Source organism: Mangifera indica, chromosome 9 (assembly GCF_011075055.1).
Source record: "Mangifera indica cultivar Alphonso chromosome 9, CATAS_Mindica_2.1, whole genome shotgun sequence".
Classification (NCBI taxonomy): Eukaryota; Viridiplantae; Streptophyta; class Magnoliopsida; order Sapindales; family Anacardiaceae; genus Mangifera; species Mangifera indica.
Genome location: NC_058145.1, coordinates 8,767,979 through 8,785,249, shown reverse-complemented (window position 1 = coordinate 8,785,249; position 17,271 = coordinate 8,767,979). Strand labels below are relative to the sequence as shown.

General features: G+C 32.9%; 1 protein-coding gene across 1 annotated transcript; it reads right to left on the bottom strand.

The window, feature by feature from the left end:
• Window positions 1–6,576: 6,576 nt before the first annotated feature.
• On the bottom strand, window positions 6,577–8,530 carry LOC123225106 (pentatricopeptide repeat-containing protein At4g14170). The gene has a single exon (XM_044648970.1). It carries the CDS (start codon window positions 8,441–8,443, stop codon window positions 7,049–7,051), a length of 1,395 nt encoding a protein of 464 aa, XP_044504905.1. The 5' UTR covers window positions 8,444–8,530; the 3' UTR covers window positions 6,577–7,048.
• Window positions 8,531–17,271: the final 8,741 nt, after the last annotated feature.

Sequence of the window (17,271 nt, the reverse complement as noted above, 5' to 3'; positions counted from 1 at the left end):
AAAATATAAGTGGAATAGTTATTGGTTACTTGTTATGTGGTTTGATGCCTTTGAATAAAATATCCTAGGATGTGTAGATTTATTTTGGTCTTGAAAAAACAATACCTTTATGAGCAAAAGTGCATGTCGGGGAATTAGTGTTTTTAAGGCAGGTGTAAGAGTCTTTGAAGTTTTTCAAGTTGAGCCTTGTCATTGATCACTTCCTCTCTATTGGTAATGCCTTGGTGTTTGTCTCGGTGGATTCTTGGAAGCCTTCCTTCTCATTGATTCCCTATGGCTTCCAATTTTAGGGTTTTCCATAGATTTCTCGATATGTCTCACAAGTATGCTAGATCTTATCTCAATGGTTACACTAAGGTTGATCTCTTGATATTGAAATGGGTTGATCTTTCTCTCTTCCAAGCATGACTTTATGCCTATTTTCTTCGCATCTTACCAGAGCAAAGGCTTCCCTAATAGAAGGTAATGGTCTCCTCCCCAAAATAACCTCATCTATCCTTGAGTTATTTGGCCAAAAGACTTATTCTTATTGAAGTTTTAGTCTAATCCCAAACTTCCACTTGTAAAGTTTTAAAAACTCAAAAATCTACCCATAAACTGTTAAAGCTAATAAAATCTGCTAGTTATAAGGGTAAAATTCTCATTTAACTAGTGATATTAAAATAAATAAATTTTATCTCATTTCTCCCTTAAAAAATAAAAACTAACAATTTTTTCCCACCTAAAGTTTTGAAAACTTAATTCCTCTAGGGTTTTCTTTTTTTCTTTATCTCTATTGGTGACTAGAATTTATCGGCGTCTCTGTTGCTCAAGCGAAGATCGACTTCGTCTTTCCTTCCTAGCGTGCTATTTCCTTTTAGATCATCATCTCCATTGAGCTTTATCGTTTGATTCTTTGCGAAATGAAAAAATCAAAGATGAGTCGTTTTTTATCATCAGCTCCTAAAATGAAATAAGTGACGGAGAGGGTTCATTGTTGGCTCTCAAAATGAAATGAATGACAAAGAAGGTTCATCATCGGTTCCTGAAATGAAACAATGGACAAACGATGGAGAATGACCCATCTTTGTCACGAAGAATTGAACACAGGTGTGTCTTTACTGTGCTCTATACATGGGCATGTTAACTTGATAAATCATACACGACCTTTTCTCCTCATGGCTTCTTCCTGCATAAACAAAATATCTCATACATGGGTTTGTGTCTCCAAACACGGGCGAGTGTTCTCTTCTCAACAGTTAGCATAATTTTTAAACTTAAACTCATCTCGACTACTCTACTTTTTAGGTTTATTTTTAGTCATTTCACCCCACACGTAGTCGTGCAACAGACATACATGGGCAACCCTCATACCCTAATTGACTGCTCAACCATTGATGACATCTAATGGTAGTCAGATAGCTAGAAAACTAAAGCTAAATTATGAGTGTCGTGCACACAACTATGTGTCTTATACCATATGATCGTGTGTTGAACCCAGAATAGAATTTTAAACCTGATTTCACACCCTAATTTAGTTTTTATGCATTTTCCTCAATTCAAAACAAAAACTAAGGCATTTTTTTCCACTTTTACCATGCCATTCAACATCACTTCTAAATCATCTTTAAACAATATTAACAAAAATCATGATACTATAATCATATGCTCCATTATAGCATAAGAACATTGGATCATTAAACTTCCAACATCACCGTATCACCATTGAAATTCTCTTATCATAGCACTAGTTTAACATATAATATATACACATATATAAATCACCACCAACTTACATAAAATTCCAAGGGATTCGTTGTTGACAGTAGCATAACATGACATCAAGCAAAAACATAGGAAATCAACTCATACCAATTTAGCTTCCTCATCAATAAACATGTCCCATTTATACAATTTTAGTATGGAAAATTCTCTTTAGTTAAACACTAAATCATGCATAAGTTAAAGAGAGTCTTGAGTCCCACTTACCTTGAACTTTCTGACGCAATAAACCCAAGATACCTGGTGGCCTCCCTTCTCTCTATTTTCTTGATCACCACAATATCAGAGTTCGATCACTGAAGCCACCAAAAGTAAGCTTGAAAATCAAACTTAAGTGCCTCTCTCTCTCTAATATTTTTCGTGCATTTGGATTAGGGATTCGAATCCTAAAATGCAAACATCATATGTTGCATCCCGATTACAAGTGCATGAATTGTCAAGTAATATAATAGATATCAATCACACAAGGATTGAAAAACTAACTACTAACTTATTTCAAAACTTGTATTAACTAAAGAGATCGTAATAAAAGATAGTAAAATATATGAATGTGACTATTACTAATACAAAAATTAAATCAGACTAATATGCAACTAAATAGCGAAATAATATCAAACTCTACTACTTATGCTTGTATGAGGAAAGACTTCTAAGATTGCAAATTCATTGGTAACCTCCGCATAAATCTATAGTTTAATAAAATTGTTAAATTAATCATGATATATTTTGTGAGGTTGACTAAACGTGCAGTTATTGAACAAGTTTCTACTTTTGTGATAACTTAGACAATCTCTTCTAATTTTGCTATTTGATTCTAATTACTTCGTAATGAGTTGACTTATCTTTAGTATCAACCATCCAGGTTCAATCAATATATGAACCAACCTAACATTTATTTTCGATAATTTACGTAAACCTACTAACATGTGCAAAGATAGGCCTATATCTTTATCATAAATAATGAATAACTATTCAATGAAGCAAAACATAACGATTTATAAAATTATAAAATAGTATACTACATACTCATGGGGGTTATCAGATTCCCCATAGTTCCTAGAATAGAGAAATTTAGCCACTCATAGTAAAAACACGTGCCAATAACAAATATAAACAAACACTGTTCTCAAAGTAAAGATGGAGAAAGATTGTATATAAATATGTATACGTGCTCTAAATGGCTGGCAGTTGCTATCACTTGCTATTTGGTGTTGTTGTTGATACTCCTGATTTCTTATGGAATACAGGCAGTAAATTGCTCAAAGCTATCATTGAAAGGCTCATATGAAAGTAGTCTTTTGCACTAATGAATTGGGTGTCTTTATATAAACTCCTTTTTCCTTATGCACTCACGATTGATATGGTTCTTTCTTGATTTTGTTTAGCATTGAATCTGCTCTTTCTCGATTTGTTGATGTTGATAGGTTCAGATTCTTCCCTCTGTGCCTGTTTAGTCCTAATGCCATCAGAAAATTTTTTGAGCTTCTTCCATTTTCTTCACTTTTTTTTCCGTAATTCTTCTTAATTTTCATTTTTTTTTTTCTACAAATAGAAAAAGAATAACAAAATAAAATATTTAATTAAAACCTAAACTAAATTATCACTAAAATGCAAAATTTGTTATGCCTTTAAACACTACATGCGAGTGCATGTATCCACCATACATAGTCGTGTATCATTTAATTTAGATTTTATGCGACATTCACCTTTTCCAATTGACGTGGCAATGTGAACCATGGGTGTGGCCTCTCTATGAATGGTCGTGTATCAGTAAAAAATCATACTTTAATATTAAATTCACTTTAAATTCATCATATATCAATATACACATGCAAAATGACTACTATGCTTTTAAGACATATATGTGAGTGTTACACATTTCCTTAAAGCTTTGGAGAATCCTTGACATTATATTTTAGCTTCATCCCCTGCTTCATCTTTTCACTATAATTTAAACCCACTATTAATCTTTTAACCCTCTCAAATCAGTGTATTAAAAAAAACAAATCGAACTTGGCTTGCTTAATCATTCTTTCAAATTGTTTCATATTAAGCAAGTAAAGGAGCTCCATGGGAATTCAAGATTAAAATGTACTTTGTTGGTGTCTTCTTTGTAGTTTTAGTTTTGTGTCATGCACTATAAAGTTCGGGCGGGGTGGGGGGGTGTGGTGGTGTGGAGAATTTTGTCATGGAATTGTTATAGATTCTATGTATTCATGGGTTGTCATAGGACTTATAATGTTGTGTTTTTCATATATTGTCATAAATTATATATAGCGTTGTAATAGAATCCATAATGTAATGTTTCCCATGCATTGTCATAAATTCATGTATTTGGGGTCCAAGTATTCAAGTTGGGAGGGAAATTTAGATGATATCCAAATAGTTTTACACGGAAGAAATTAATTCAAAAGGACATGGAGACAAGCAAGTGGCTACAAAAATGAAGCAGGTGCTTTGCCCTCAAACTTCACCATTTCTTCAGTTTTTTAACTTTGATCAGAACAGTGAACGAGTTGCTTAAAGGACATGTTCTTCAATTCTTCAACTCTATGGAACCGGCGTTCTTCATCCCAAATAAGCTCTCTAATTTCAAACTTCAATTTTCTTTCAGCTTTAGACAAAAGCTTGAACAGGCTTACGAACGAACTTGTTTTTGACTTGAAATTGCATGGTAGAACTGTTCTTCATCTTGAATGGTTTCCTTCATTCAAACTTCAGTTTTGCTCAATTTTAAACTGCCTTTGGAACAAGGTCATTCCTTGTAAAATGAGTAGTCTGGGCAGTGGGACAGGCATTCCAGGTATATTTCATGCATTTTCATTTTAGGCTTGACATGAGTCATATCTTAAACAATTGTCAGTGTTTTATACAATAACTTTGCTTGGTTTTGTCACATAAGAACACAAGGGTCCAACACAATCAACTCAATTTGTCTCTTGTTTCCAGTTTCAAATTATAAACCATTCCAACCCATAGCCTCATTTTTACCGGTAGATGTAGTATCTAATGGTAGGGCCGTTGATGGTAAAATACATAACCTGAAGGCATTGGTGATGATAGCCTTGATCTCGATTCAGTTAGATTAAGGACATGTTATTGTACTTGCACATATGATTGTTTTATTTTTACAAGATTTCAGTAGAAGCTGTGTAGTTTTCTTGCCGTAAACAGAGAGAGTCGTGTTGCCGAAGAGTAAATTTGTTAAAAAAGCATAAGAAGCCCAATAAACACCAACAGAAATTAACAGGATCCACACTCCAAGAGAATGCAAGGGATAATTTTTGTTTGCAGAAGGTTAAAAGGATTCATGATTTTGTTTATAATAAGATTAAAGGCAGTTTTTATATATGCTTCATCTTAATAAAAAGTGCTATAAAAACCCCGTTTAAAGTTGGACCAAATTAGATTGAACAGTTCAAACAATTAGATCGGATAATAAACAAAACTTGACGTTGTTGTATTATACCAGGTCCCGGAATGTTAAAAAGACTAGATCTAAAATTTATATAAACATTGCAATTGGATCAACAGCTTGATTTAAGTACAAAGTCATGACATGCCAACATAGGTTGCCCCAGGTCAAACGCTATACACAGCATTGAAAAAGAAAATGCGAATTAAAATAGACCAACATAAACAACTGCCGTGAAGAATGGTTTTGGCATCAGAGGATAAGTACAGCTTCTTTGTTTTGCCTTGTCAACTTATTCTAAACCAACCATTTTCATCATACTCGGGGAAACATAAGGTAAACAAACTGTAACAACAGCCAATGAGTTGAAGAGTAACTTGGTTAAATGTTTCCTTGGCATACTTAAGATGCTAAAACTCATAGATTTCAAACTTTCAAATATCAAAACTTACCTCTTCTCTCTTTGAATCATAAAATAAGCCAAAAAATAATAATAATAATTGCTTCTCTAGATCACAAAATCAAGTCTCTAATTGGGATTTCAAATTGTAAACATGAGTTTTGCATTAAAACTTTTGGGTTTTGTCAATAGGAATTCTCTATTAAATTGGATTGTACTTTTTATTGATAGGCTTCCCGGAAAATGCTTGTGTTCAATTCATTGGTTAAAATAGTGTTAGTATAATTTCTCAAATATCAAAAATAAAATGCTATGTAAATTAAAATTAACATTTTATATGCATTCTATTTTCATGTATTAAGAAGTGGGGTTGGGTTATTTACAAACTTTATAAAAAAGAAATTCATAATTAAAGATTCTCCTTACCCTCTCAACTGTGACTTGCTCTACCAATTTTCTTGATTTATATTAATTTTTCAAGCATTGGAGAAGAAAAGTTATTTATTTTTCCGAATAAAATAGAGAATAAATTTTCATGCTTCAGTCCTTTAAGCTCCTAATTTTGAATATCAGTTAGACATTTCATTGAAATATTACTATAGACTCAGAAGACCAGCCTTCTTTAAAAAACTCACTCTTGACAGAAAAAGATTAAAGGACTTTCTGGCTTTGTAGCCAAAAAAAAAAAAAAAACCATTCACTTTCCTTGAGATATTTTTTTCTTTCTTATGCCACAAAACATATGACATGAAATTTATTTATCCTTGTATTTTCTTTGTCCAACCTTGCAATATTTAAGAAAAGGCAAACAATGGCCTTTGACAAAAGAAGTGAAAACAAGTTTACTTGTGAGATTGCCGCCTCTACAAGCAGCTTGTGACACTTTAAGTTGATTATGAAACAACTGAAGTAACATTGTTGTAATAATCCATAAACTCGTCCAAGACCCAGAGCTGGGTGCATTTTCTCAGTTTCTTTTCCATCAAGGCAAATGGAGTACCTTAAATATTACTTTCATCATCATTCAAAAACCAAATTAACCCTGTCGTTCCTTTCCACCAAAGCAAATGGAGACATTCAAGATCAGATTCAGATGTTTTGTAGCAATTTGTCCTCCGCAGTCTAGTTTCCCCCAAGGCGAAAATTAAAATGTCCCCATCAACTTCACCTCTCCATCAAGAGAACAATTCAAGAGCCACTCTTCTCATCTAAGAGTTCTGCTGCATTTGCCTCCATAGTTTTTCTTTTACCCGAAACAGAAAATGGAGCACTTTCAAGTTACTGGCATTGTAAAAATGCAAACTGAATCTGTAATTGTTCCTTTCCACCAAAGCAAATGGAGATCTCCAACGCAAATTTTTAAATGATTTCTACGCAAATTTGCTCTGTACCTCTATTTCCCAACAAGATAAAAATAATTTTTTTTCTCATTCGTCTTCATCACATTTTCAGGATAGCTATCTTGAGCTTCACTATCTTGTGGGAAAAACAAAACTACTCTTTGATTCAATCAAACTACAACCAGGTACCTTAGAGACATTTATTTCTTTCATGAAGATCCTCACCTTCTCAGCCTTGTCAAATCTCCCCGTGGCTGCATATATGTTTGACAAAAGCACGTAATATCCAGCTTTTTCTGGTTGCAACCTTATTAATTTCTTGGCAATGCGTTCACCAACCTCAATATCATTGTGAAGTCGGCACCCAGCTAGAATAGCACCAAGCAAAGCTGCATCTGGTTCCACTGGCATTTCTTCAATAAACTTCTCAGCCTCCTTCAAAAGCCCTGCTCTTGCCAAGCAATCAACCAAACTGGCGTAATGTTTCAATTCAGCCTTCACATCTGAATCTTCCATCATTTTAAAGTACAAACGCGCTTTCTCCAACAATCCACCATGAGCACAAGCTGACAAAACGCCAAGAAATGTAACATCATTGGGTTTAACCCCTTCCTCGCACATCCGATCAAAAAGCTCCAAAGCAATATTTACACTTCCACTCAATCCATATCCCAAAATCAAAGAGCTCCAAGAAATCACATCTTTTTCATTCATATTATCAAAAACTATATTCCCATAACTTAATTTCGAACATTTTACATACATATCAATCACAGCATTGCCTAAGTTTAATCCCAATCCTAAAGAGTACCTCCTCAAACACCAAGAATGAACACTTTTCCCGTGCTTCAACCATCCCAATTGAGTACACGCCAGCAGCAAGCTCACCATGACCACGTCATCTAGCTCAACTCCTGAACGAACCATCTCCTGGAAAACTTGTAAAGCCAAAATGGGTTCCCCGTGTTGAGCATATCCAGCCAAAATGGCAGTCCAAAGAACTATATCTTTATCATGCATTTCGTCAAACACTTCTCTCGCATAAAAGATCTTCCCAAAAGAAACGTATAAGAATACCAAAGCAGAAGCAACAAACAAACTCCTTCTAAACCCCAATTTGAGACACAACCCATGAACCGAAAGGCCTAATTTTAGGTCTCCTAAACTTGCACATGCTCTTAGAACGAGAGGGAGAGTGAAGTCATCGGGTCGAACATTTGATTGTTCCCACATATGGTGAAACAATTGCAGGGATTTGTGGGGATAATTAGAGCGAGAAAACTCGCGAAGAATTATATTCCAAGAGAAGATGTTCCTGTGGGGCATGTGAAAGAAGAGGGGGAGAGAGTAAGAGTAGAGTTTGTGATGTTTAGAGTACATCAAAACCAGCTTGGAAGTTAAGATGACATTGTTGTAAAGAGAAGTTCGAAGTAAGCGAGCATGGAGGTGGCGGAGATGCGTAGAATTTGGGGATGAATGAAGAAGTGAAAAGTAGTAGGAAATGAAACTGGATTTGTTCCTGTGCATGGATGATACTTCTGAAAGGGAATTGAAATACTAACCCCAGGAAGGATGATGCACACGACAGCATGGTTTTGAACCAAAATTTGACCGGCCGGTTCAGCCTGTCCGATCAAACCTTGTGCCGACCTACATCACGGTAAATCTAATTTTGATTTGTTTGGGGCTAAAAAACTTATTCCCACCCAGGGTTTAGTGAACTTGTCAACTGATACCTATAACTTTTAAAAATTCATATATCTACTTTTTTATTAAAATTTATTGTTAGGGTTAAAGGTAAAAATATTATTTAGCTAAAAATATTTTTAAAAAACTAAAAATTTGTTACATCTCCTAAGTTTAAAAATTTAACAATGTTTTTCACTCAAAGTTTAGAAAGTGATCATTTCACCCATAGGGTTTTTCTTTCTCTTCTTCGACAATAACCTCATTATCGGCCGACAATTGGCCTTCACTATAATCTTCCTCTCCCCTCGGTTTGCCTGAGCCGCTGTCTATTTTCGTAAGACAAAGACAGATTTGTTTTCGTCTAATAAGGGGACAAGATGAAAAATAGTCTTCATCTTCTCGAATGAATTAAGATGATTTATTTTCATCCTTCTATATGATGCTCAGATGAAGATGTTCTTCATCTGAATATCATCTAGATGAACAAAGATGATTCTTTGTCTCGTCTCCTTGTTAAACAAAAACGAATTCATCTTTGTCTTCCAAAATGAATAGTGGCTTCGAAAAATTAGCTGGAGAGGAAGATTATAGTGAAGGCCGATTGTTAGCTAGTAGTGAAATTATCGGTGGATAAAGGAAAGAAAAACCCTAAGGGTGAAATGACTACTTTTCAAACTTTAGGTGAAAAAGATTGTTAGACTTTTAAACTTAAGAAGAATGTAATAAATTTTTAATTATTTAAACTAAATGATATTTTTACTTTTAATTATAACAATGAATTTTAATATATGGATGGATTTGGATTTTTAAAAATTATCGAGTGTGAGATGAATTTTCAAAAAACCTTGGATGGCAATAAACCTGTGGACCACTTTTTAATTATACCGTTTTGATCTACAATCAAATCATTCGGATACTCATAATACTTTATTAAAAAAATTTTCAAATTGAGGGAACTCAAACCAAGCACCTTAAAATGAAGATTCACATCAAACCTATCAACGAAACTCTAATCTAAAACCTCAATCGATCAATGTCTAGCTCTCATATTTATTAATCTTACATTAGAAACACAAATCAATCAAGAAAGATTATTTAATCCATGTATGAATATTAATTTTAAATTTAATTTTGGGAATCTAATTCTAAAATAATTGTATATTGTTATTATGTTGATCAAATGTCCCTACACACATGAGATTTTCTTCCTTTTTTGGAACATGGATAACATAAGTATGTGTTGACTGAATATTGACTATTCATGTAGCATACACAAATTGTGTAAATATAAACTAGGGGAGTAAGTGCAAATATTTTACACTAAAAAGGGGTTATGCAATTTTCTATGCGTAATAGGGTTCAATTAGGGTATCTTGTATGCGGTTCACTTTCACTTATAATCTTTAGTATGGAAAAGGAAGTAATTTTACTTTGTGTATATAAGGGGGCAAGGCTAGTGAATACTTTGATACTAAGAGGCATCATATGTCACTGACATTTTATTCATAAAATACATGTTTCTTATCCTTATCACGCTGAGGGCAATATGTATGATGATAGGTCAATGTAGTGACTAAATCTTAAAGTTTTCACCATGATGAACTTAAAATGGCTAAAACAGATATCTACCATATGTAAATGGGATTTATGCACCCAAAAAAAAAAAAAAGGCCTTTCACTCCTTGTAGCATAAAACATTTACACCTACTTCCTGACATACACCAACTTAGTTCCATATTTGACCTCTAATTATGTACATAAAAAATTATAACAACCCCCAATTTGACATTAACTTTTTTACACTCACCTGCTAGTTCAACATGTTATGCAACTTAGGTTACATACACCAAGTATTAAAATCCATAGATATTTTGCCTATGTTGTTGAGTTTGTCTAAAACTCGATTCAATTATATGCAAATATATTTATACTCTTTTCAATCCTAACCACATTCATAACTCAATCACCAAATAACAATGAAATCTATCAAATTCAATACTAAATCCTAAAACCCCAGCTTTGTTTTAAAAATCATAAATAACTATATAAATACAAATATATTTATAATATACTTTGTACAATGTAGTCGAAAGACAATTACGACTAACATTACAAAAGGATCACAAGATTCCTCTAAGACCTCTTGAGGAATAGGTTCTCTAGGAATTTCCTTACACACTTGATTTTAGGGTTTGAACTCTTCTCTCATTGCTCTTTCTTATTGAGTGTTGTTAGCCTCTTCAGTTGCTTAAACTTGTCTCCACTCCATGACCTACTCTATGTAACTCTTCATTATTGGATTTGGTCTACCCATAATAGGTTGACTTGATTTATTAGGGTTGCAAATATAATATTAACCCATAATATGCAATAATTCCAATATTACCCTTGGTAGTTATTAGAGAAGGATCATAGGATTCCTCTAAAACCTCTTGAGGAGTAGGTTCTCTAGGAATTTCCTTGCACACTTGATTTTAGGGTTTGAACTCTTCTATCATTGCTCTTTCTTATTGAGTGTTGTTAGCCTCCTCAGTTGTTTAAACTTGTCTCCACTCTATGACCTACTCTATGTAACTTTTCATTATTGGATTCGGTCTACCCATGATGGGTTGATTTGATTCATTAGGGTTGCAAATACAATATTAACCCATAATGTGCAATAATTCTAATATTACCCTTGGCAATTATTAAAGATAACTGCCACTCTCCCTCTTTATTTAAACTGGCGTAACTTCCATTGGGAAAAGAACTTTTACGCAAAACAAAAGAAAACACAATACTCTTTCTCTTCTATTCTCTGGAAGAAATTTTGTAAAAACAAAGAAGCAAATAAGCAAAGTGTGTTGTGGATATCGTCAAGAGTGCATCAAATCACCAATCATCATCAATTGTCAGATTTGGTAAACTAGGTATGTTTTTCCTGTGAGAACTGATCGAGGTCGTGAATATTTATCTACCGAATTTAAGGAATTATATAGTGAAAAAGGAATTATGAGGTAATTAATGATTCCTAGAACTCCACAACAAAATGGTGTAACAGAAAGATGAAATCGAACTCTGTTAGAAATGGTTGTCTATGATGGTGCAAACGAATCTTCCAATTCGTATTGGAGAGATGTTTTATTGACTGTGACTTATATACTTAACCGTGTGCCCACTAAGTCAGTAACTTCCACTTCTTATGAGTTATGAATATGTAGGAAACCTGAATTAAATATGATACATCGTTGGGGGTTTATTGCATATATCCATGATATATTCCATAAATTCGAAAAATTGAGACCAAAAGGCAAGAAATGTATCTTTATAAGATACTCTGAACACTCCAAAGGATACGTGTTCATAGGAGAGGACTCTGATGGAAGAATGACTATAATAGAATCTAGAGATATGACTTTCATAGAAGATAAATTTCCTAAAAAGGGTGATATTGATAAAAATCTTCATTTCTATGAAACAGAAAAGGAATATGGAGAAGGTTCGGTTCAACGACCATTAGTTGTGTCAAAAAAGATGATATCTCTACCTGTTACAGATAGTGGGAGTAATAAGGTTATGCTCTAACCTATTTCGGATAATGGAAGCAAAGATTATCAATTGCGTAGGAGCAAGCGTTCTTGAATCTCTAAGAGACGTTTCAAAATTGAAAATGAAGTTTTCATAACTATCCCTCCTAAAGATGATGAGCCTAAAAATATCAAAAAAGCTCTATCATCTCTCAATAAAGAAAAGTGGCAAGAAACATTAAAGGAAGAAATGAAATCCATAGAACTTAATCGAGTTTGGAGTCTAGCGGACTTACCGTTGGGTCTAAAACCCATTGGAAATAAATGAATTCTCAAAATTAAACGAAAGGCGAATGACTCAATAGATAGATACAAAGCTCGCCTAGTGGCAAAAGGCTATACCCAACAAGAAGGTATAGATTATAAAGAAACATTTTTGCCTGTTGTGAGGTTTACTTCAATTTGTGTCATTCTAGCTATAGTAACACACTTAGATCTAGAATTGTATCAGATGGATGTCAAAACAACTTTTCTTAATAGAGAGCTTAACGAAGAAATCTACATGGATCAACCTGTAGGTTTTATGGTAAAAGACTAAGAGTGCAAAGTATGCAAGCTCCAAAAATTAATATATAACCTACAACAGTCATCAAGACAACGGTACTTAAAATTTCATAAGACAATATTGTCTTATAATTTTAAGATGTAAGAACAAGATCATTGTGTCTATGTCAAAAAGTCTAATGATAAATCCTATTTCTTTATGTGGATGTTGTGCTGATAATTAGGAGTAATTTGGAATATGTAATGATCATTAAAAATTGATTATCTGTAAATTTTGACATGAAGGATATAGGTGAAGCAGATTATATTTTAGGTATAAAAATCAAAAGGGATCGTTCAAAGAGACTCTTGGTTCTGTCACAAAAGTATTTTATCCAAAAGATCTAAAATGATTCAACATGGCAAACTACAAACCCGTAGATAATCCTGTGTTAAAAGATGATTTGTTGAGCCAAGATTTGTGTTCAAAGACTCAAAACGAAAGAAATGAAATGTCTCTAATACCTTATTCAAATGTGGTTGAAAGTCTCATGTACGCGATGATGTGTACTCGCCCCGATATATGCTTTGCTGTCGGATTGGTTAGTCGATATTAATCAAATCCAGGAAGGGAACACTGGAAGACTGTTAAAAGGATATTGAAATATCTGAAAGGCACTGTGGATTATTGTTTATGCTACTAAAGAAAATATTTATGTATCATTGGCTATTCGAATGCCGACTGGGGTGGCGATTTAGACCAACGCAAATCAACTTTAGGTTATGCTTTCTTACTCAAAAATGGCGTCATATCTCGGAACAATAAGAAACAAACATGTATAGCCTTATCCACAATAGAAGCAGAATTTGTACCATGTTCTACTGCTATGCAAGAAACTGTTTGATTATAAATATTTTTTAAGAAATTGGGTGTATTGGATGCAACAGTTGGTCCTATAGTTTTGCATTATGATAATCAAGTTGCGATAGCTTTCACAAAAGATCCCAAATTCTACAATAGAACCAAACATATCGATATTAGATATAACTTTGTCAGAAACATCATTTGGAAGAAGGAAGTGATGGTACAATATATTTCTATGTGTAACATAATCGCTGATCCTCTAACTAAATTGATATCAAAAGATGTATATCTTGCACATGTTAAGTCTCTTGGCTTGCATAAAATATGATAGATGACTTGTTGAATATATATTATACTTGTAACACAACGTTAAAACATCAAAGAATTTGAATTTATTTTATGTGTTTGAATTCGTGGTGTTTATGGATATACATATTAATTTTGAAAACTCAATAAGATGATAATGTCACACAAGTTTGATTGGATCTCTCACACGAATAATCACCTTTGACGTTGAGGAGAACGTGCAAAGATGAGACATGTTTTTTGAGATTAATGTCGTTAAAAGAGTGCACTTAGAATATGAGAATTGCTCAAGAAATAAGTTATTAGATATGTTGCCTTGATGATTAATCAAGATGAGGTCATGACTTGATAAATTTGAAAATAACCGATTTAGATTTCCCACTTCGAAATAACTTGTGAATACCAAATGTGAGTTCTTAATTGATAAATATACCTGTAAGATTGAAGAGATGATTAAGAACTCAAGTTAGACACTGAGTGCAGCGACTGAACTAAGATTTGTATAATATTGGTAATGACATTTTGAAAAGATACACATTGTAGCACATGATTCATATGATGTATGCATAAATAAGATGACCGTTTGAAGTAGTAGAAGGATGAATCTTTGCTCCTTCACTGTGTGAGACTTTATAAGGATTACCTCATGATGGTACCCTTTGACTCTTTGCTGTTATTTGATGTTTATTCTTAGTGTTGCTATCTTAGCTTGGAACCTATGACCATGAATGATTCAATCTATAGACCATGATTAGAAAAACAGTCAAGTTTAAATTGAAAATTTTGAGTAGAAGAGGAAGACTTATATATTACATGTGTTTGTTGGCCGACTGATCATGTCACTCATATAGGAGATTTGACTTGATCATGGATACATAGAAATATAACAATAATAAATGAAGAATTAAAGAGAGTTAGTGTTATCGAGTAAGTCTAGAGTACTACGAGACTAACGCTTTATTTTTATTTTGGCTAGAAGTGACTATGTTATTCCTATCAGATGCATAGTAAATTAGCTCCCAAGTGCAGGTTGCTTGCAAGGTCGCACGACACATTTGCCAATATTAATTGCTTTGTTTTGTAAGATTTTTGTGAAAGAGTATTGTGATTTGGATTACCTTATCATGTGTGAGTGAGAGATACTGGATCTGATCCACCCATTATGGGTTAACCCGATCCATTAGGGTTGAAATACAATATTAACCCATAATATGCAATAATTCCAATATTGCCCATGACAATTATTAAAGATAACTGTCACTTTGCCTCTTTATTTAAACTGGCGTAACTTTCATTGGGATAAGAACTTTTACACAAAACAAAAGAAAACACAGTACTTTTTCTTTTCTATTCTCTACAAGAAATTTTGCAGAAACAAGGAAGCAAATCAGTAAAGTGTGTTGTGGATATCGTCAGGAGTGCATCAAATCACCAATCATCATCAATTGTCAGATTTGGTAAATCAGATATGTTTTTCTTGTGATCCTGAATTGGTATTATTTTCGCTTACATTCATCAAGAATGAGAAGTCGTAGTTAGAAAGCCAAAATAAGATGATGTAGAAAAAGTTGATGAGTATATGCCTAGCCCTATTGTCTACCTTACTTTTAATTGTGATCAGTTTATCTAGTCAACTTGTTGTTCTCTCTAACAACCTTATTGAATAAGGTTTTCAACTGATTTGCCCACTTAACCAACTTAATAGCCAATATCTTCTTGAACATGATAAACCTATTTAGTTTGACCAAATGAAAAAGTAGTTGATCAAACCTATTCTCTCTCCTTGACATACACCCATTTTAGGTGGCAAGTTCTAGCTATAAGGCTTCAACCTCAACCTTAAGGCTTTGCTCCATAGCCTCCAATTTCTATTCAATAGCCAATAGTTATTCGTTCGAAGTTGTTAACTTCTTTAAGCAAACAATTCTCTTTCTCATGTTCATCATTATCCAAAAGAACATCTACATTGTATAAGAGTGATAAAATGCCTAAAACTTACAAATAAGATAAAAGTAACAACTTGACAAACATATAACTTGTGCATGTAACACATTAAATGCAAGATGCAAGCATTTGCATCATAACATATTACAAACAGACCTTAAGTAGGATACCATTCATGTAAGAAGTAAAAGAGTTTCTAAAGTCTTACTTGCACTTTATAAAGTGGGAGACAATTGTTATGAAATAAAATTCCTCTTTAACCAAACTCACTGAAACAATAGCCAAGAGGCAACTAGCCACTAGTAAACTCCAAGTTACTCAATCAACAACCATGACATATCACTTATTTGTAGATCAACTCAGAATGTAGATAGAAGTGTCTCTATCCAGAGATAGAAAAGACGACATAATTTGACAATTTAACTCTTCAATGTATACAAGATTATCTTCCTACTCTAACCCGTGTCCATATAGGAAAGTTATCATTTACCAAATTTAGATAATGTAATTGATATAATTATCTTATTTTCATAAAGTTTAGAATAAAAGTAAAAGCTCTATATTCATTGTTGTAGTAGGAATAATCCAATTTCATACTTGTAACTCTACCTCTTATCCTACAAAAATTAAGGATTAAATAGATGTAAGGTGTCCAAGCTCATTCATAAATTCATCTTAAGAATTCTTGTAATCATACTTAATTACAATCCAAAGAGATGAAAAATAACATAACTGTAAATATAGTTCTTGAGTAACAAATTGAATCACATTAAAAACATATACATTGAAATTGTTCTACTAATTCTATTTGCCAATATTATCCCTTTGCACAAGTACTTCTCCATTATGATTCCAAGAAGGCAAAAATAAATTAGCAAATTGAAGATTCTAATGGTACAAATAGATATTGACTTTTCTACCCTAAAATAACAATGCATAACAAGGTAAAGCTAAATACAAAATTTTGTTAAGGGTTTGCATGTTTACCAAGGTTTCAAAAACAAGACCGGTCAACTGGTTCAACTAATTGAACTGGAAACCAACTCTAAGCTTAATATGGTTTACATTAAAAATTGGTTTAGGTTTTGACTCAATGAAACTCGATCAAAATCAATGAATCAAATGAACTGATTAAAACCAATAAAACTAAGTTTGCTCAAAGTTTGATTATTTTATATTAGATTGAATCAAATTTTAAAGATTTGTAAGAAAACATAGGGCCAAAAATAAAATAAAATAGAAAAAAAAAGACATCTCATATTTATTGAAATAGTTATTTCATGAAATGTGAAAAAATTTTGGTTTTACACTTTCATAACACAATGGGCTAACTTTAAAAATTTTGAAACATTATGTGACAATTACGTTAGATAAGGACATTTATATTTATTGAAATATCTTATGTAAGTAATGACTTATATAATTAAGTTTTCCCTTTTTTTTTAATAATGAAATAAAAATATTTTTTATTTAATTATTTCATTGAGATTAGGTAAATAATT

What these genes read in the sequence shown, in the direction of transcription:
- LOC123225106 (XM_044648970.1), bottom strand. Translation starts at nt 8,443, where the DNA reads ATGCACAGGAACAAATCCAGTTTCATTTCCTACTACTTTTCACTTCTT.